We start from the raw sequence: 22,012 nt of genomic DNA, 5'->3' as shown, positions 1-22,012 counted from the left end.
AAGATTACTTCAAGAACAAATCCTTCTGCTGTGCCCTTATACTGAGGACAAGAGTAGTCATGTCATGGGGACACCATCACCTCTAGGTCCCCCTCCAAGTCACACACCATCGCTATCTAGCAACCACTAACACGAGATCCAACTGTGCTTGCGACTATCCTTCGCTAGGTGGTAGCACTCTCATCTCTGAGTCAGTAGGTCATGGGTTAAAGCCCCAGTCCAAAGACTTGAGCACATAATCTAAGCTGCCAATTCTGTGCAGTACTGAGGGATCTTCTGCATGCAACGTTAAACTGCCCTTTTAGGTGGATGGGAAAGATCCCATGACACTATGGCAATTTGAGGAGCGGGGGATTTAAATTTGGATGGTACGACTTCTTGACAGTAATGCTTGCTTCAGTTGAGAGAAATTTATCCATTGTCATTAGATTGAACATCCCAATAGGGATGTGTCCAATATTGTTGGGGGTATGGGAAGGGATGGAAGGAAAAGACTTAATGGCATCCCTTCGGAAGTAGAATCCGGGTATAAAAGGGGAGGGGCTAGTGCAGTGCACGGAGTGCTTTGTGCATTGAGGGGTGCTGGAGTTTTGCTAAGTGGGAGAAAAATCATTTAAGTGTATTTTGTGAATTTTAGTGTGTTAAGAAGTCAATTATTTGAAGTAAGTTTCATTTTTTAAGGGTTTTTTAAACTCTTGGGCAGTTTAAACCGGAAGTAGAATCCGGGTATAAAAGGGGAGGGGCTAGTGCAGTGCACGGAGTGCTTTGTGCATTGAGTGGTGCTGGAGTTTTGCTAAGTGGGAGAGTTCGGGCAAGTGGGAGGTGAGGGTGTGTTTTTTGCTCTGTTTTGTTCCCCACTCCCAGGCTTAGACAGCACTGCGGAGGTGGAGCAGCGAGACGAGTCAACCAAACAGGCCCCACAGACAGTATTCAAGGAGGAGGTTGGTGATCAGCTGGTTGGTTGGTTTTCTTCCTTCTGTTTTTTATACCTTTAAGTTGGTAAGTCCTTTGAATAGTGGTGTGACATTATCATCTATATCTGGGCAGGGTCTTCATAACTAATAATAAGAAATTTAATTAATTATATAGAATGGAGCAGGTGATGTGTTACTATTGCGAGATGTGGGAGGCGGTGGTCCCCATTGAGGCTCACGGTGATTACATCTGCGACAAGTGTTTGCTGCTAGAGGAACTCAAGTTCCATGTTATGCAGCTTGAGACCGAGCTTCAGACACTGCGACACATCAGGGAGGGGGAGAAGTTCCTGGACTCTATGTTTCAGGAGATGGTCACACCTATGAAGTTAATTACTGCAGATGTAGTCCGTGGTCAGGGACAGGACGGTGTGACTACGAGTGAGGAAGGTACAGGGATCCAGGATGTAGTGTTGAAGGAGACGCAGCCCTTGTTCTTGTCCAGCAGGATCGAGGTTCTTACTTCCTGTGAGGGCGGGAGCGGGGACTGCAGGGAGGATGAGCAACCTGGCCACAGCACCGTGGTACAGGGGGCCATTCAAGTGGAGGGAGTAAAAAGAAATGTTGTAGTGGTAGGGGATAGTATCATTAGGGGGATAGATAGGGTTCTCTGCAGTCAAGAGCGGGAGTCCCGAAGGCTGTGTTGCCTGCCCGGTGCCAGGGTTAAGGACATCTCTTCTGGGCTGGAAAGAAACTTGGAGTGGGAGGGGGAGGATCCAGTTGTCGTGGTCCATGTTGGTACAAACGACGTAGATAGGACAAGGAAGACGGTTCTGTTAAAGGAGTATGAGCAGCTAGGGGTCAAATTAAAAAACAGAACCTCAAGGGTAATAACCTTTGGGTTATTACCTGAGCCACGAGCGAATATGGCTAGGATAAATAAAATTAAAGAGTTAAATGCGTGGCTCAAAGACTGGTGTGGGAGAAATGGGTTTTGCTTCTTGGGACACTGGCACCAATACTGGGACAGGAGGGAGCTGTTCCGTTGGGACGGACTCCACTTGGCCAGTGCTGGGACTAGAGTCCTGGCGAATCATATAACTAGGGCTGTAGAGAGGGCTTTAAACTAATTAGTGGGGGGGAGGTTTCTAGAGAGCAAATAATAGAAATGACAACAGAGAAGGTCATAGACTTAGGTAGCAGTGGGGGAATTAAAAAACAGAATGTGTCAGGAAGCGACAGAAGGTATGGAGTAAAAAGTAAAGTACTAAAAAGGGAAAAAACAGGAACTAAGTGTTACAAAACATATTTGAAAGTTCTTTATCTGAATGCACGTAGCATTCCTAACAAAATGAATGAGTTAACGGCACAAATAACGACATATGGGTATGATCTTGTGGCCATTACAGAAACATGGCTGCAGGGTGACCATGACTGGGAATTAAACATACCAGGTTATTTAACAATCAGGAAGGACAGGCAGGAAGGGAGAGGAGGTGGGGTGGCTATGTTAATAAAGGAAGGAATCACTATAATACAGAGAAATGATATTGGGTCAAAGGAGCAGGATAGTGAAACAGTTTGGGTGGAGATAAGGAATAATAAGGGGAAAAAAATGCTAGTGGGTGTAGTCTATAGGCCTCCGAACAGTTGCAACTCTGTTGGACGGAGTATTAATCAGGAAATAGTTGAGGCTTGTAATAAGGGAACAGCTATAATTATGGGGGATTTTAATTATCATATTAACTGGACAAATCAAATTGGGCAGAGCAGCCTTGAGGATGAGTTCATTGAGTGTATTAGGGATGGGTTTCTTGAGCAGTATGTAACTGAACCGACCAGGGGGCAAGCAACCTTAGATTTGGTCCTGTGTAATGAGACAGGATTAATTAAAAATGTCCTAGTAAAGGATCCCCTTGGAATGAGTGACCATAACATGGTTGAGTTCCATATTCAATTAGAGGGTGAGAAGGTTGGATCTCAAACAAGCGTGCTGAGCTTGAATAAAGGAGATTATGAAGGTATGAGAGCGGAATTGATTAGAGTGGACTGGGAAAATAGATTAAAGGGTAAGACGGTACATGATCAGTGGTGTACATTTAAGGAGTTATTTTACAACTTCCAAAAATAATATATTCCACTGAGGAAAAAAGGGTGTAAAAGAAAAGATAGCCATCCGTGGCTAAGTAAAGTAATTAAGGATAGTATCCGACTAAAAACAAGGGCATATAAGGTAGCCAAATCTAGTGGGAGGATGGAAGATTGGGAAGTCTTTAAAAGACAGCAAAAAATAACTAAAAGGTTGATTAAGAAAGGGAAGATAGATTATGAAAGTAAATTAGCAAAAAATATAAAAACAGACAGTAAAAGTTTCTATAGTTATATAAAAAGAAAAAGGGTGGCTAAAGTAAATGTTGGTCCCTTAGAGGATGAGACCAGGAAATTAATGGTGGGAAACATGGAGATGGCAAAAACACTGAACAATTATTTTGTATCAGTCTTTACAGTAGAGGACACTAAGAATATCCCAACACTGGACAAACAGGGGGCTCTAGGGGGGGAGGAACTAAATACGATTAAAATCACTAAGGAAGTGGTACTTGGTAAAATAATGGGACTCAAGGCGGATAAATCCCCTGGACCTGATGGCTTGCATCCTAGGGTCTTGAGGGAAGTAACGGTAGGGATTGTGGATGCATTGGTAATAATTTTCCAAAACTCACTGGACTCAGCAAAGGTCCCAGCAGATTGGAAAACTGCTAATGTAACACCCTTATTTAAAAAGGGTAGTAGGCAGAAGGCTGGAAACTATAGACCTGTTAGCCTAACATCTGTGGTTGGTAAAATGTTAGAGTCCATTATTAAGGAGACAGTAACGGGACATTTGGATAAACATAATTTAATAGGACAAACTCAGCATGGTTTCATGAAGGGGAAGTCATGTTTGACAAATTTGCTGGAGTTTTTTGAGGAAGTAACATACAGGGTGGATAAAGGGGAACCAGTGGACATAGTGTATTTAGACTTCCAAAAGGCATTTGACAAGGTGCCACACAAAAGATTATTGCTCAAGATAAAAAATCACGGGATTGGGGGTAATATTCTGGCGTGGGTGGAGGATTGGCTCTCTAATAGAAAGCAGAGAGTTGGGATAAATGGTTCGTTCTCAGATTGGCAACCAGTAACTAGTGGTGTTCCGCAGGGGTCAGTGCTGGGTCCCCAACTCTTTACAATCTATATTAACGATTTGGAGGAGGGGAGCGAGTGTAACATATCAAAATTTGCAGATGATACAAAGATGGGACGGAAAGTAGTGAGTGAGGAGGACATTAAATACCTGCAAAGGGACGTAGACAGGCTAAGTAAGTGGGCAGAGATTTGGCAGATGGAATACAATACTGGAAAGTGTGAGGTTATGCACTTTGGCAGGAAAAATCATAGAGCAAGTTATTATCTTAATGGCAAGAAACTGGAAAGTACAGTAGTACAAAGGGATCTAGGGGTCCTGGTGCATGAAACTCATAAAGTTAGTATGCAGGTGCAGCAAGTGATCAAGAAGGCCAATGGAATGTTGGCTTTTATTGCTAGGGGGATGGAATATAAAAACAGGGAGGTATTGCTGCAGTTGTACAAGGTATTGGTGAGACCGCACCTGAAATACTGCATACAGTTTTGGTGTCCATACTTAAGAAAAGACATACTTGCTCTCGAGTCAGTACAAAGAAGGTTCACTCGGTTAATCCCGGGGATGAGGGGGTGGTCATATGAGGAGAGGTTGAGTAGATTGGGACTCTACTCATTGGAGTTCAGAAGAATGAGAGGCGATCTTATTGAAACATATAAGATTGTGAAGGGGCTTGATCGGGTGGATGCGGTGAGGATGTTCCCAATGATGGGTGAAACTAGAACTAGGGGGCATAATCTTAAAATAAGGGGCTGCTCTTTCAAAACTGAGATGAGGAGAAACTTCTTCACTCAGAGGGTGGTAGGTTTGTGGAATTTGTTGCCCCAGAAAGCTGTGGAAGCTACATCATTAAATAAATTTAAAACAGAAATAGATAGTTTCCTAGAAGTAAAGGGAATTAAGGGTTACGGGGAGCGGGCAGGAAATTGGACATGAGTCTAGGTTCGGAATGTTCATGGCCCTGTGGGTAGTGGAGTGGGCCCAGGGGCCGTGTAGCCTGGTTCTGCTCCTACTGTGTTCTAATTCTGTGTTAGATTTCAGGAGATGGTTTTATTCCTGTTCCTGGCTGGGGTGGAGATCGCCTTTACAGAAGGTAAGTACTGTAGAAAATATAGGGACAGAGTGATCTCCTGGAAGAATTTCGATCGCCTAGATGGGTCGGAGAGGAATTTCCCAGATTTTTTTCTCCCAAATTGGCCATTGGGTCTTTATCTGGTTTTTCGCCTCTCCCGGGAGATCACATGGGTTCGGGTGGATGCAGAGTGATAGAAGATTTGAGGTTAGGATCAGATCAGCCATGATCTTATTGAATGGTGGAGCAGGCTCGAGGGGCCGATTGGCCTACTCCTGCTCCTATTTCTTTTGTTCTTATGTTCTTATGTTCGATCAAAGCACATATTGGAAGGGTTGGCTTACCTGCATACTCAGCAGTGGGTAGTCTGGCTGCAACCCATTCTTTGGAGGGCAGCAGCCAGTTTGATTGGCAGCTCAACTGGCAAATCCACCGACAGGAAGAGCCGGAGGAGGGTGAAAAGTTAAACTGTTGGCTTCCTGTTGGGCTAAGAAATGAACAAAGGAGCACATGGTCTGAAACAGTCTAATTGGAGCTGGGAGGGAAGCCAGGGCTGGAGAGTGAGGGTGATCTCTTTAAAGTCAGAGCCAAACAGTTTCAGAGAATCTGATGGTCAGAAGAGTGCATTTGGCCTCCTGAGTGTGGTAGATTTGTTATTTTCTATAAGAAAGAAAGACTTGCCTTTATATAGCGCCTTTCGCGACCACCGGACATCCCAAAGCGCCTTACAGCCAAATGAAGTACTTTTTGAAGTGTAGTCACTATTGTAATGTAGGAAACGTAGCAGCCAATTTGCGCACTGCAAGCTCCCACAAATAGCCATGTGATAATGACCAGATAATCTATTTTTTTTTAGTGATGTTGCCCAGGGCACCAGGAATAACTCACCTGCTCTTCTTCAAAATGGTGCCACGGGATCTTTTACGTCCATCCGAGACAGCATCCGGAGCCTCGGTTCAACATCTCATCCAAAAGACAGCCCCTCCGACAGTGCAACACTCCTTCAGTACTGCACTGGAGTATCAGCCTAGATTGTTGTGCTCAAGTTGCTGGAATGGGACTTGAACCCACAACCTTTATGACTCAGGGGCTGAGGGTGCTACCAACTGAGCCACTACGGTACACAGAGTGTTTCACAAATTAGCTGAAGGTGAGATTTACAATAAATGTTCACTTATTGTTTATAAAATTAATTAGTCTTCTGACTTATAATTGGCTTCATCGCACTAAAGTGTTAATCAGCCCACCTTTCATAAGAAATAGGAGCAGGAGTGGGCCATACGGCCCCTTGAGCCTGCTCCGCCATTCAATAAAATCTTTGAACTCAACTCCACTTTCCCGCCCGATCTCCATATCTCTTGATTCCCCTAGAGTCCAAAAATCTCTCTAGCTCATCCTTGAATATACTCAACGACTGAGCATCCACAGCCCTCTGGGACAGAGAATTCCAAAGATTCACAACCCTCTGAGTGAAGAAATTGCTCCTCATCTTGGTCTTAAATGGCCGACCCCTTATCGGTGGCAAGCCCAACATGTGTAACGGGTGCATTTGCCAAGAAAGTTTAGATTACCGGTGGCATCTGTGAGATTACAGTAGCCAGTTCATATAAAAGAAAGCCTTGCATTTATATAGCGTCTTTCATGACCTCAGGGCATCCCAATGTGCTTTACAGCCAATTAAGTACTTTTGAAGTGTAGTCACTGTTGTAATGTAGGAAATGTGGCAGCCAATTTGCCCACAGCAATGTCCCACAAACAACAGCGTGATAATGACCAGATAATATTGAGGGATTTCATTGTTATGGCCCCTCCCCACAAGATATGCTTTCTTTGGGGTCGATATTGGTTAGTAAAGGTTAAACCCCTGATCATAAAGGACACGGGGTCCGCTTCCAGGAAGGACCGGTGACACTGGCTCGAGAGAATATGTAGAACAAGCCCAACATTTGTAACAGGTGCCTTTACCAAGAAAGTTTAGATTACAAGGTGAAGACATGACCTTTTGTAAGACATAGGTCTCATCAACAAATGAGTAAAATTAATCATAGCACATTACAGCACAGAAGGAGGCCATTCGGCCCATCGAGTCTGCGCCGGCTCTTTCGAAGAGCAATCCAGTTAGTCCCACTCCCCTGCTCTTTCCCCATGTCCCTGCAAGTTTTTTTCTCCAAGTATTTATCCAATTCCCTTTTGAAGGCGACTATTGAATCTGTATCCTCCACCCGTTCAGGCAGTGCACTCCAGATCCTAACCACTCGTTGTGTAAAAAAGTTTTTCCTCATGTCGCCTCTGGTTCTTTTGTCAATCACCTTGAATCTGTGCCCTCTGGTTATCGACCCTTCAGCCACTGGAAACAGTTTCTCTTTATTTACTCTATCTGAACCCTTCATGATTTTGAACATCTCTATCAAACCTCCTCTCAACCTTCTCTGCTCTCAGGAGAACAACCCCAGCCTCTCCAGTCTATCCACATGACTGTAATCTCTCATCCCTGGAACTATTAAGAGCTACAAATCCTCAGCTCGAGTTACTGAGCATTTGACTCAGTCAGCCGTAGTGATCCAATGACCCACAAATAGGCTTACATTATCAATTCAAGAAAATCTAAAATAAAAAGCCCGTTTTAAAACACAAATGGTTGTATTCCCTCAAAAGAGCTTAAAATGGTGCCCTGGAGATTACAATGAGTGGTATTTGTATACAAACACATCTTTATGTGTTATTTTAATGGTACAGGAAACTTTGGTTTATCCGGAGGTTAACTGTCCGGAATGCTTGATCCACCGGCAAAATTCAGGAGTCGGTTCAGTAAGTTTTTTTTTGTTGCTTTTTTTTCACCAGTCAGGCTCTGCAAGGTCTAGCTAAAGCTGTTGCTTAGCTACAGAGATGCTTGCAAGCTACGGCCGACTGTTTAGAAGCTGTTGCTAAGCAACAGGGTTTGTTGCTAGATACGGAGCTCAAAAGCTCCGTATGTTTTAACATTAGCGCTGGTTTGTCTGGCAGTTTTGATGGGACGGCAACAGCTCGGTCCCGTCGGTGCCGGATATCACAAAGTTTCCTGTAACATTAACTTACTGAAAATAAATGGTTTAACATTACAGTCAAAATGGCAGACAGAGGAGTTTCACTGAAACAGGCTAAGTGTTCATACATTAATGTCACACAGTATAATTTCAAGGTCCATATCACAATTCAGCGACTTCACAAGAATAAGAAGTTAAAACAAATGAAATATGTATCTCATGCAATGGCAAAAATATATAGAGGTACTTTATACAAAATTATGTTCTGTGCATGGAACCTCAACTACCAGGAGCACATAACAGGAATCTGGGGCATGATTTTCTCGACGTCAGGACGTCCCAAAGCATCTTACAGCCACTGAAGTACTTTTTGAAGTGTAGTCAGTGTTGTAAGGTAGGGAAATTTGGCAGCCAATTTGTGCACAGCAAGGTCCCACAAACAATGAGATAAGTGGCCAGATAATTAAAAACAAAGGCCTAGAAATTCAGTTGGGCGCGGCAGCCGTTAGCGCCTTAGGAGGAGTAGATTTCGAGCGCTAGGCGCTTAGCGGCCGGGCGCAGCGCGATCTGCGCCTCGCCCCAACTTCAGTACACATTTAGCGCCGGCGCAAAGTCTTAGCGCGCGCCCTGCTGCGCGCGCACATCATAACGTCATTTGCTAGTGCAACGCCTTTTGTGCGCCCCGAACCGGAACTTCACTCGCGCCGGCCCATTGTGCGCCGGGCGGCCCGAGCGACTGTGAAGTGGAACGGTACACAGCCCAGCCGGGCCGCGGGGAGCGCAAATTAAAGGGCACTTACCCAGCAGTATAAAGGCCAGCCATTTTGCAGCATTCACTCTTGTGCAACGGTTTTTTGGACAGAGACCAAGGAGGAGAGTTTACTGGTTTGGACCAACACTTGGACAGGTATTTTTGGCTCAGGCCAGAGCTTACCAATTATCTTTGCCTTCATTCAGAGCTCAGTGTTTGCCAGCATATAATGGGGGCTGCATTGGGTGGCAACGCTGAATTTCAGCCTTATGCCAGAAGGGCTTACAGACGCCGTGAGAGAGTGGCAGCCCTGGCTAGACGCAGAGGGGGCAACAGGCGTCACCAACTGAGGCCTTACCCACGTAGGGTATACCGCCAGCAGACCTCCTATCTGACCATGTCTGCAGCGATGTGTGTTAGGAGGCTGCGATTCCGAAGGGAGGTGGTTGCAGACATCTGCCGGCTGCTTCAGAGAGATCTGCAGCCACAGCTGATGCGCAGGACGTCTCTGTCGGTGGCAGTGAAGGTGACGGTGGCTCTCAACTTCTATGCCTCCGGCTCCTTCCAATCCGCTACTGTGGACATCGCTAACATCTCCCAGTTCGCCGTGCATTGCTGCATCCGCCAGGTGACCGAAGCCCTTTTCAGAAGGAGACATCAATTCATCTCCTTCCCCATGACCCTGGACAAGCAGCAGCAGCGTGCAGTGGGGTTTGCAAGAATAGCGGGCTTCCCCATGGTGCAGGGCGCCATTGACTGCACGCATGTGGCTTTGCGGGCACCTCTTGAGCATGCCGAGGATTACCGCAACCGGAAGGGCTACCATTCCCTCAATGTACAGCTGGTGTGTGACCACAGGCAGCGCATCCTAGCTGTCAATGCCCGCTTTCCAGGCAGCAGCCACGATGCCTTTATCCTGCGACAGACAACTGTGGCTGACATGTTCCAGGCACAGCCTCCCCCAAGAGGATGGCTTATCGGGGACAAAGGCTATCCTTTGTGTACCTGGCTCATGACCCCGCTCCGCGCGCCCACGACCCCTGCTGAAGAGGCATACAACGAGAGCCATCAAGCGACGAGGAACCTCATAGAACAAACAATCAGCGTGCTCAAGCAACGGTTCCGCTGTCTCGATCGCTCCGGGGGAGCCCTCCAGTATTCGCAGGATCGAGTCTCCCAATTCGTCGTCGTTTGCTGCATGCTGCACAACCTGGCTATCCGCAGGACTCAGGCACTGCCACCTCACGTTGGACCACCACCTCAGGAGGAGGAGCAGGAGGAGCATGAGGACAACGAGGACGAGGAGTACCAGCCCAGGAGGGAGGCACAAGGTCCAAGGGCCGCCCGTCGGCGGCTTATTGAACGTCACTTCTAGGCCCCCTGTCAGGGAATGGCTTGTGCCAATGATAGAACATGATTGCAGCCGCTCCGCAAGCCCTCAGCCGGTTAAGGCAACAAACACTTCAAAGATCAAACATGGACAATGTGAATAAATAAAATGGTTTATTGTACAAACTCTGGGCCCTTCCCACATGAAAGCCAAAAACAGACGAAACCCCCAAAAAACACTCAAACTCATTACTCGCTCCCACAACCTGGAGAGGATTAACAAAATAGGGCAACTAAAATGGCCGTCATTCTCGGCCTTCGTCAAAAACAAACATCACATCATCAGCCTTCAAAAAACAAACATCCAATTCTCGGCCTCAAGAAACAAACACAAATGGCCACACATTCGACTATTTGGCCCGCTAGGGCGATGCCTTGGCCATCTTTGGGTGGCCCCTGCCCGCCCTGCTGCTCCGCCTCAAAGTAAGGCCATTGGCTGCTGCAAGGCTGGGGGCTGGCTCCTGAGGGGCACATGTCGTGACGGCAGATGCCCTTGGGGGTCGGCCTAGTCGAGGTCTGGCCGTCGAGCGGGCGGCTGTTGATTGCTGCAGCTCTGGCTGGCCAGCATCAGTCGCTGCAGCAGCTCCTGGCAGCTCCACTGGGGGACTGGCAGTGGCGGCTGGAGGAATGGCGGCAAGCTGGCAGATGGCAGGCGCTCGCTGGTCACCTGAGACACTGGCACTCGCCCGGGCCAGCACTGCAGCATGCGCACCAATCTGCCGAGGGACAGATCGCTGTGCTGCTGCAGCGCGCCGGGTGCCCTGGCGATGCCTGGCTGACACAGCGAGTGTGGCAGCAGTGAGTGCCCGTGTTGACCTGTTCACTGACCGCATCAGAGCAACCAGTGACTGGACGGCACCACTGATCACCTGGCCAGTCGCTGACAGAGCTGCCCCGAATTCCGCCCGACTCGCTGCCTGATCTGCCCGGTATTCCGCCCGACTGGTGGCCTCTGAGGGCCCGAACTCGGCCACACTCCGAGAGAGGGAATCGATGGACTCAGGCAACCGTGCCACTGCCGCCATGAGCTCCGTGTGCCGGCGCTCCGAGTCCGCGGACAAGTCTTCGAGGCGTTCCATCTCCTCGGCGAAGAGCATCTCCTGACTGGAGGCCGGACTCTCCCTCTGGGGAGAAGGCCGCCGAGCTGGCCGACCCTTCCTGCGTTGCTGGAGGCCACTGGGCCCAGCAATTGGACTCCCCTCCGACGCTTCCTCCCTCTGGGGAGAAGGCCGCCGAGCTTCCACCCCCCTCCCGCCTTTCTGCAGCCCGCAGGTCCCAGGAGCTCCCCTCCCCTTCGACACTTCCACCACGCTGCCCTCCAGGGAAGACGTGTCCCCTACATTGGCCTGGGTGGCCGCGGCTGAGGGTTCCCCTGATGGGCCGCCTTCCTCTTGCTCCTCCTCCTGCTCCTCTTCGGAGGGTCTGTCACTGGCAAGTTCAGGGACCTCCTCTTCACCATCTGAAAGCAGGAAGGCACAAGAGTAGCTTTAGAGTGAGGAGAGGGCGTCAGTGCGGGATGTATGAGTGGTGGCATTCAGCGCATTGGTCGGACAGTGGCAAAGGATGTAGATCTGATGCGCAAGTGGGACGAGAGAGGTGCAAAAGGTGATGTCCTTACCATTGCTGCCCAGAACAGGGTCGGCATCTCCACATGCAATGGGCCCAATCACCCGGCCACCCATGAGGCGCTCCACGCGATGTTGCAGGTCGGTGAGTGGCTGGATATGGGGTCGGCCTCCCCCGGTCGCAGTCCGGCTCTTGCGATTATTCGCCAGCTTGGCCTGCAAGAGAAAGGACGGCCTCTAAGTACAGTGTGTCGCCGTGATCTTGTGTGCACTGCCTCCCATGGTGGAATAGCTTGGCCAGTGTGTCGCCATGATCTGGTGTGCACTGCCTCCCATGGTGGAATAGCCTGGCCAGTGTGTCGCCATGATCTGGTGTGCACTGCCTCCCATGGTGGAATAGCCTGGCCAGTGTGTCGCCATGATCTGGTGTGCACTGCCTCCCATGGTGGAATAGCCTGGCCAGTGTGTCGCCATGATCTGGTGTGCACTGCCTCCCATGGTGGAATAGCTTGGCCAGTGTGTTCAGTGCAGAATGTGCAATTGATGCTCATGCCTGTGCCATAGCTGCTGGATGAAGGCTGGCCATTAGAGCTTTCAGGTCCCTTTGCCCATAATATGAGGTGCACATGCAAGGATGAGGAGGTCACTGGAAAGGGTACTCACCCTGACAATGCGTGTGAGGTCATTTAACTTTTTGCGGCATTGGGCACCGGTCCTGGGGACGTCGCTGTTGGCTGACAGCTTGGTGGCGACATGCCTCCAGGCTCTCCTGTAGACGCGGACCGTCGCCTTCTTGCCATTGTCCGGGTACAAAACATGGCGCCTCTTCTCCACAGCAGCAATCAGCACACTCAGATCACGCTCTGAGAAGCGCTGCGCACGTTCACGGGCCTTCTCCATGTCTTCAGGCGCTATTTGGGTCCAGCAGCAGTGTTCAGGCCGAGCTGGAGGGCTCCACTATCCAGGGCGTGGCAGCAGACACAGTCGACCCTTCCCCCTTAAGAGCTGGCTGGCGCCAGGGTGTCTGCTGTCAATCACGAGATGGCCGCACCTGCGCTGCGCCCGGCCTCGGCGCTATCGATCACCACCTCCGGCTTAGCGCCTAAAGAGAGGCATCCAGCAGCAGTTTTAGCGCTCGCCCGAACTCCTAGGGCGAAGCTAATGAATATCGGAGAAGTGGCATAGATTTGGCGGCGGCCGCAAACTTTAGCGGACGCCCCACTTTAGCGCCCCAAAAGTGGCGTCAATGAATTTCTAGGCCAAAATGTTTTTAAGTGATGTTGGTTGAGGGATAAATATTGGCCTGCTCTTCTTCGAATAGTGCCAAGCGATCTTTTCTATCCATCTGTGAGGGCAGACAGGGCCTCGCTTTAACATATCATTCACAAGACAGCACTGCCAACAATGCTGCACTCCCTCAGTACCACACTGAAGTGTTGACCTACATTATGCGCTGAAGCCCTAGGAGCAGGACTTGAACCTATGCCCTTCTGGCTCAGAGGTGAAGTGCAACCTTGACCCTCGGCAAACACCTAATTGCACGTAGAGTGCTGTCACGCCATTAGATATTATAATTTGTGAAAAACATCCAAGGATTTGCAATATTCATTTAATGTCATTTTCGAAGATAAGACAAACCTGATTCCAAGTGTCATAAAAATAGATCCCGGCATTGAATGCTAATATATATTACTATGCTTACTGTTAATTATAATAGTGTAGACGGTGTGGGAAAAAATTGATTTTGTGATCTGGAGAGAATTCCTGTCTTTGGGATTCCCTTGGACCTTGGCATCGCTCGAAGTTTCTTAAACTCATAAACACACTTCTGGAAGCTGCCCTTTTGTGAAGCTCTCTCAGGAGCTCCAAGATGCTTCACCGAGTTCATTGGGATGATGCAGGAGCATTTGGGTGCGGAGGAGGAGTGTGGGCATGTCATTCCTAGTGGCCAACTTTGGAAATATTGGCGTAGAAATTGGATCTCATTGCACCCGTTTTATGGGCCGCCTCGAACAATCATTAGGCCCCCCTCACATGTGGAATTGAGGGGGGGGGCCTAACGCCTGTTCCAGGCCCCCCTTGCCGTAATTGGAGTGTGATGAGCAGAGCAGGAGCCGAGCCTGCTCCAGTCTGGATCCTTCAGCGTTGCTGCGGTCTAAACAGCAGTCGCCAACAAAAAGCAGTTGAGAAAAATGTCTACAAAATCTGTTCCTGTGGAGCTGGGAGTAGCAAGAGTGCTTCTCAACGCCACAGCATTCGCGATCAGCCTCACCCCTGTTCCCGCTTCACCCCCCTCCCTCCTCCCAGGATGTACCTTCGGGCCATTGCCGGCGAGGCAAGAGGCCCGACAGTCATATTTTTAATATAAAATAAAAACAGAAAATGCTGGAGATACTCAGCAGGTCAGACAGCATCTGTGAAGAGAGAAACAGAGTTAACGTTTCTCTGCGTCAGAACTCTGCGAAAGGTCATCGACCTGAAACGTTGGGGTAGATTTTCCCGAACCTGTCGGGAAGAAAGCGGGACTTCCCCTTTCAGGTTTTTGACCCGCCTACATCGACGTCCGGCCAATCTGCGCAATTTTCCCTTGATTGACCTTGTTGAGCCTGCCCAGCGGGCTCAGCAGGCCAATTAAGGGCCACCCGACAACAGATGACATCACAGACTGCAATTTCATCTGTCAAGAGTTCTTGACAGATGAAATATCAGCGTTTGACAGCTGTTTGAAGCTGTGAAACACTGACAGTCTGAATTCTGACATGAGTCCTTCTGCACAGACTCAGTTAGAACTCTTACCGGCACTCAAAGTTGAAGGCTGTCACTTTTCACAGATCGCAGCCGTTCAGCTTTAAGTGCCGGGTGAGTGATGGGCTCCCGACGGCTACAGGAAGAAAGGCTGTTAAGGTAAGTACAGGTAAGTAAAAGTTCTTTACACACTTTAGACACACCAAACACACTTACCTTTACACTCATGCACCCATCACTCACCTGAGCGCCGACATCGCGACCCCTCCAACTCCATCAACCCGACGGCCCGCCTGCTCTAACCTGGCATGGTTTGGAGCCGTCGGGAAACCCACACGAAACCCCTCAAAATAGGGATTAGGCTAAAAGCTGCCTGTTAACTACCTGTTAACAGGCAGTTAATTGGCACTAATCCCTTCCCGCCTGGTTTCGGTGGGTCCCAGTGCGGGGCGGGTACCCGCCACCCCTAAAACTTGCGTGGGGTGGGGTTTTGGGCGGGATGGTGTCGGGATCCCCAAATTCGGGATTTCCCCCCCACACGCCTGAAACCCCGCCTGACGGCTCCAGGAAAATCTAGCCCATTAACTCTATTTCTCTCTTCACAGGTGCTGCCTGACCTGCTGAGTATCTCCAGCATTTTCTGTTTTTATTTCAGATTTCCAGCATCTGCAGTATTTTCTTTTTGTATTAGTCATATTTTTAACATGAGTCCAGTGGTGGCACTGTAGCGCCTCCACGTGGGAGAAGATGTAATTACAGTGTGACAAATTTCAATAGACCGTTTTCATTATTAGGAAAAAGTTGACTCGATTTACGTGCAAATGTAAGATTTTTAATATATTAATTACATAGAAGCAGAATTATAAGCCGCATAAAATGCTATCAAAGGCAACATTGTTCGCAACTTAAATTTTGAACAGGGAATTTTTAACAAAAATATCATACATTGTTCTTGCAGAGCAGGACTGCTCCCCTGAATCCACAGTGCTTGCGATTGGCTTACTCCCCCCGCCGCCCCCCCCCCCACGCGTCTGTTGCTACGCCACCCCACTCCCTAGGACTTGTATTAACTTCCATAATTTTGTCCATATTTTAAATGTTTTATTCCAAAGAAGTTTTACCCATGTACATAGAAGCAACCATTTAAATAACTTGCTACTTACAACGTAAAAGTAAAAAATTGACCATTTCGTTTTGTTTTATATGTTATGCTGATTTTACAGTACAACAGTGACTACACTTCAAAAGTACTTTATTGGCTGTAAAGCACTTTGGAAGGTCTGGTGGCCGTGAAAGGCGCTATATAAATGCAAGTCTTTCTTTTTTTCTTTTCACTGTTGCAATGCAGCAGCCAATTTGCAAGGTCCCACAAACAGCAATGTGATAATGACCTGTTTTTTTCTTAGTGTTGTTGGTTGAGGGAGAAATATTGGCCAGGACACCGGGGATAACTCCCCTGCTCTTCTTCAAAATAGAGACCTTTTACATCCACCTGACAGAGCAGACGGGGCCTCATTTTAGTGTCTCATCCAAAAGTTGGCACCTCTGCCAGTGCAGCACTCCTTTAGTACTGCACAGGAGTGTCAGCCTAGATTTTTGTGCTCCAGTTTTTGGAGTGGGACTTGAACCCACAACTCAAAAAAAAAAGCAAGGGTGCTACCCACTGAGCCACACTGACACTAAACCACGCCAGCTTTAAATCAAATAAAACGACTGAAATCAAACAGAAGTTTTATTTATAGTGGCATTGCAGCTAATACAACCAAATGAGGTTTTTTTTTTGAAGCCTCTTCAGAACAAGCAATACATTCCTTGCAGAGTACCATGTCATTAAATCTGGTAAGAGAGAAATAAAGAAAAAGAGACTGATGGGGAAATAAGACAGAAATAGAGTGACAGACAGAAAGAGGGAGAAAAAGGAAATAAATAAAAAGTGCTATAAAGAGAAGGTTGGGATTCTAAAGAAGTGTGAGAAAGAGACAGAGAGAGAAAGAGAGATTGTATCTGGAATTATACCTGAGGCAGTGCCGTAAATGGTTGATCTAAATCTACAAGGTTGGATCATGGTTATTCCTTTGTCTTAGCCCATTCGCTCTGAGAAAGCAAAATATATTCACAACACGATGGTTGCTAACACTTACCAACTGGAAGAGATTTTCCCAGTAGTCTTGCGTCATGAGTCGAAAGAGTGACAGAAATGCCCAACCAAAGGTATCATAACTGGTGTAGCCATAGTTTGGGTTTCTCCCAGCCTTCATACACGCAAAACCCTCAGGACACCTCCTGGAAAAGCCAGCACATAAACAATTAGAGAAGAATCAACAGCAGACTGTGATGGCATGGTATCTATCATACAGCACTATCAACAAAGAAATAATGCCCGCAAGACACCCCAAAGAATTTCACAATCACTGGGGATATGTTGGCCAACGCGGCTGCCAATTTTGCATTCAGCAAGGTCTCACAAACAGCAATGAGATAAATAAATAGGTAATCTGTTTCAGTGGTGAAAGTTGAGAGATAAATGTTGGCCAGGACACAGGGAAAACTCTCCTTCGCTTCTTCAAATAGTACCATTGGATCTTTTCCATCTACTTGAACAGGCAGACAGGGACCTCAGTTTAACATCGCTTCCAAAAAAAACAAACACCTCTGACTGACAGTGCAGCACTCCCTCAGCACAGCACTGAAGTGCCATCTTAGATTATGTACTCAATAATATAATACATTCTAGATTTTTTTTGTACACAGTCACAGCAGAAGGAATTGATGCTTGGAGTGGAGCTAGAACTGGAGCTTGTGATCTCGGCCTATAGCCTGTTGGTCATACCCACAGGACCACCGATCATTATTTTTTGCTGCCTGATTTCTAGTTGGAATATGGAAATTCAGCACACTTACATACAAGGTTAAAAATGTTACAAGAAGGAGGCAGATAACGATCGAAAACAACCCGATTATTATTATTATGGTTCTCACATTATTTGGAGAGCTGTAGGCCTGGCCCTCAATTGATTGCAGGTTGTAAAATGAAATTTAAAAAATGCAGATATTTTATTTGATGTCTTGAACCCCCTGGAATTTAGTAAGTACACTTCACAACTAGATCATCCATTCCCACTGCTTACCTGAAACAGCCTGTGCCATACTCTTAAAGCAGGCAAGAGAAGATACAGCAACGATAAAGTGAGTCCATCACAATAGTCTTGGACACAGCCAGCTGATAGCATTGAATACAGTGGGTCCAACATTTCTGGGACATGGGAGGGCATAAAATGGGAAGATTATGCCCATGTAATCGGGGGCGAGAATTTCAGGTGGAACTCAAATCTAATGGGATTTCCACCCCATTCAACCAGTGGCCCAAATTCCAGCAGGGCCCACAACTACTGGGAGCAGGCAGAAGTCTGTACTGTGCCTTAGGAAGGCCACAAGACTGCTAGAGAGAAATGTAAATCAATTAATCTCAGAGCGATTTATTACACTTGAAAAGCTGCCTCTTTTCTCCCTTTTAGGAACATTCAAAAATATTAAGTGCTCTGATTTCTTCAGCCACTCTGCGTACTGCCCGTTTGTCTGGCTGGTTGCTTCTACAGCCGTGGGCCACACACCTCGATTAATGAAAATGACCCCCATCCTACAATTTTGGACCAGGTCAATTTTGGGGGGGACTTTGGCAGCTGGAAGTCCCGTCCCGTCACACTTCCTTATCAGAGGTGCGATTTTTCAGTGCAGATGTTAAACTGAGGCCCTGTCTTCCACTGCAGCAGGTGTGAACAATCCATGACACTATTTGAAGAAGTGCAGGGTGTCATCCTGGCCAGAGTTCATCCCTCAACCGAAACAGCTTAACCGTCCATTTATCTTATTGCTTTTAGTGAGTCATTGCTGCGTGCCAATTGGCCGCTGTGTTTGCCTACAAAACAGTAATTAATTGACGCTTGAGGATATGCAAAGCCTCATATAAATCCAGGTTCTTTCTCTACAAGGCAGATATTGAACCTGGGACTGTCCTGGTCTGTTTGGCTCAGCTACTCGCAGGTATATTTTGAAAAAATGTTAATTGGAAGCATTCTCGATGCCAATATCCTCCTTGAGGCTAAAGATGATCAAGCCAATTTGACCTTTTTTAAGATACTAACGCAAATCAGTTTGCATTGTTCACTCATTCAAATGGGATGGAAATATATTACAGGTCACGTCACATTTGATAAACTAATGGTAGAACATTTATGCTGCCACATTCTCAGTTCCTGCTTATCCCATCTGAAAATATCAGAAGTCAGGCCTCCTTTGCTAACCCGAGAACATCACTATCAGATTCAGTGTCATATATGGTCGAGCATCTCTCGTATTCAACACTGAGTCATGTGCTGTGCGGCAGATGCACCCAATACCATGCCAAATATGCTGCGGCACAGCTTCCCGCTACTCCAGTGAAGCCAAAATGGCCAACGCAGTGAGTGGAAGGATTAGTGCTTCGCTTTTATGGTTGGAATTCTATTTATTGTAAAAGTGAGAAAAAGCCACCAAGCCCATCAAGCTTGCTCCATCCAGAATCCATTTATCATTATTCTATTATGGACTTCCCTCCCACCACTATCTGTTTACCCTCTAAGGAACACTGAGATCTGTCCCGCTTGGCAACATCATCCGAGGACATGGTATCAGGTTCCACATGCACGCTGATGACATCCAGCTCTACCTCTCCACCACCTCTCTCGACTTCTCCGCTGTCTCTATGCTGTCAGTCTGCTTTTTTGGCGTCCAGTCCTGGATGAACCACAATTGGCTTCAGTTAAACATTGGGAAGACCGAAGCTACTGTCTCCGGTCCCCGCTAAAAACTCCGTACCCTCGCCACCGATTCAATCTTCCTCCCTGACCATTGTCTCGGGTTCAAGCTGACTGTTCACTACCTCCGCACCCTATTTGACCCCGAGTTGAGATTCCAAACCCATATCCTCTCCGTCACAAAGACCGCCTACTTCCACCTCCATAACATCGCCATCTCCTCTTCTGCCTCAGCCCATCTGCTGGCAAAAGACTTTGCTGTTCCAATGCTCTCCTGACCAGCCTCCCATCTTCCTGCCTTCTTAAACATCAGCCCATCCAAAACTCTGCTTCCCGTATCCTAACCTGCACCAAGTCCCTCTCAACTATCACTCCTGTGCTCGCTGGCCTATATTGGCTCCCGGTCCCCCATTACCTCCAATTTAAAAATTTCATCTTCATGTTTAAATCCCTTCATGGGCTCATCCCTTCTCATCTGTGTAAACTCCTCCAACTCTACAACCATCCAAGAGCTCTGCGTTGCTCCAACTCTGAACTCTTGTGCGCCCCCACATCCTCCATCCTATAAAATTCTAACAAGACTAGACAGACTAGATGCAGGAAGGATGTTCCCGATGGTGGAGGAGTCCAGAACCAGGGGTCACAGTCTAAGGATAAGGGGTAAGCCATTTAGGACTGAGATGAGGAGGAATTTCTTCACCCAGAGAGTGGTGAACCTGTGGAATTCTCTACCACAGAAGGCAGTTGAGGCCAATTCATTAAATATATTCAAGAAGGAGTTAGATATATTTCTTAAGGCTAAGGGGATCAAGGGATATGGGGAGAAAGCAGGGACAGGGTACTGAGTTTGGATGATCAGCCATGATCGCATTGAATGGCGGAGCAGGCTCGAGGGGCCGAATGGCCTACTCCTGCTCCTACCTTCTATATTTCTATGTTTCTATCCTACAATTGGCAGCCGTGCCTTCAGGCGTATAGGCCCTAAGCTCTGGAATTCTGTCGCTAAGCCTCTCCCCCTCTCCATCTCTCTCTTTTCCTTTAAGATCCTCCTTAAAAGCTACCTTTTTGACCAAGGGTATAGCTACCACTCCTAATATCTCCTTCTTTGGCTCAGCGTCAACTTTTTGTCTGAATACGCTTTCTTTCAACGTTAAGGCCCTATATAAATGCAAGTTGTTGTTGTCTGTTGCATTGAATTAATAGTGGCTACACTTTACATGTATCACTTCTTTAATTTCATGGGAGAAAATTTGGAGCTTCTACATGGATATATGTTAAATAAAGTTAAAAGTACTTTTCTTAACCATGTAAGCACATTTTTGTTTCATTCCAAATGCATCCCCTGGAGTTATCCCATGGCCAGGCTGAAGTACCTGCAGGAAAATTACAGTCTCTGCAGCGATATATAAGGCGTTCTCTGCTAAACTGTGTACTTTTTATGTTGTTTTTTCATCCACTTGCAATGCCCTCTAGATTTTAATCTAACAGGAGCTTCAAAGGTAAAAATTATCACGTCTACTTGACCCATTTTTAAACGAAGAATTTTCTGCAATTCACAAGAATAAAGGCAACAGAACCTCCAATATCAGCCATAATGAAGGGAATCTCCGCCCCCACCCCAAGGACAATAGCTCAATGGGAAGTTCCCAGATTCTGGTTTTATATGTATGGTACAGGAGTACACAAGACACAGGAAAGAAGACAAGTGCAAAATAAATAATATCAACTGAGTTTTATCTATGTTGGGCTAAGAGATTGAGTTATGTAAGCTAGGAGGAGGTTGGTGTTAACACCTTCTCATTGAGGCAAAGTCTCGCCCAAGGTCCTGTCCATTGAAAGTTGGAAGTTCCAATATATCCTTAAATGTGGAAAGATAAATTCTTCCATCTTGCTCTTTTTTTAATAGCTCCTGTATGGGACAATCACTTCTTTTCCCCACAAAACAAAATGGGAGGTGGGGGTGAGGTGGATTAAGGACAGACCAGAGTAGTTTGATGACAGCCAATTTATGTAAAAATGGGAATTTATCATAATTCAGACAACTTCAGGGAACATCCATCTTCCTAAATCCAATTTTATTTGATGTATATTAGTTGCCATTTTGTACTGACCTAGTACCTTCAAGGTGACAGAATCACAATTAACTTTAATTGCAAGACATGTTCAAAACCCACCTTCACATTCTTTGGGTCACTCCATGGAATGTTACACATTATCCTGAATAAAACTCACTGGGATTGGATGGAGGATCTGAGATTAGACTTGGAGGACGAGAATATGTGCCAAGAAACTCACCGTACAACCACTGCTAACAGAATATGAGAGCTACTAATTTTGGGGAGAAGCAGTTCAGTCTGTTAAATATATCTTGTTTCATGACCATCATCTTTACGTGGACATGGTCACCATGACTGGAACACTGAATGTCTGACCCTAAACCTGTATGTCCCGTTGACTGCATTCTATACTAATCATGACATTGTTAATGGCTCATTGGCAGATCCTTGACTACTTTATAACATAGAAATTACCACTGGGGTTATCAACAGACCAATGATTAACTTGTTCATACAAGA

General features: G+C 46.9%; 1 protein-coding gene across 2 annotated transcripts in view; it reads right to left on the bottom strand.

Annotated features, from left to right (window-relative positions):
* Nucleotides 1–22,012, bottom strand: part of scn4ab (sodium channel, voltage-gated, type IV, alpha, b) — a 232,152-nt gene that overhangs the window by 106,345 nt on the left and 103,795 nt on the right. For both annotated transcript variants that reach the window (XM_085966222.1, XM_085966221.1), the window contains one exon: nucleotides 16,785–16,926. In XM_085966222.1, coding sequence (XP_085822348.1) covers nucleotides 16,785–16,926 — 142 coding nt within the window. The remainder of the gene's footprint in view (nucleotides 1–16,784; nucleotides 16,927–22,012) is intronic.

The sequence above is a fragment of the Somniosus microcephalus genome, chromosome 24, assembly GCF_052327205.1.
Source record: "Somniosus microcephalus isolate GS21.2 chromosome 24, FLI_Smic_1.0, whole genome shotgun sequence".
Lineage (NCBI taxonomy): Eukaryota > Metazoa > Chordata > Chondrichthyes > Squaliformes > Somniosidae > Somniosus > Somniosus microcephalus.
Note: the sequence above shows the minus strand (reverse complement) of the source record. Positions and strands in the feature narration are given on the sequence as shown.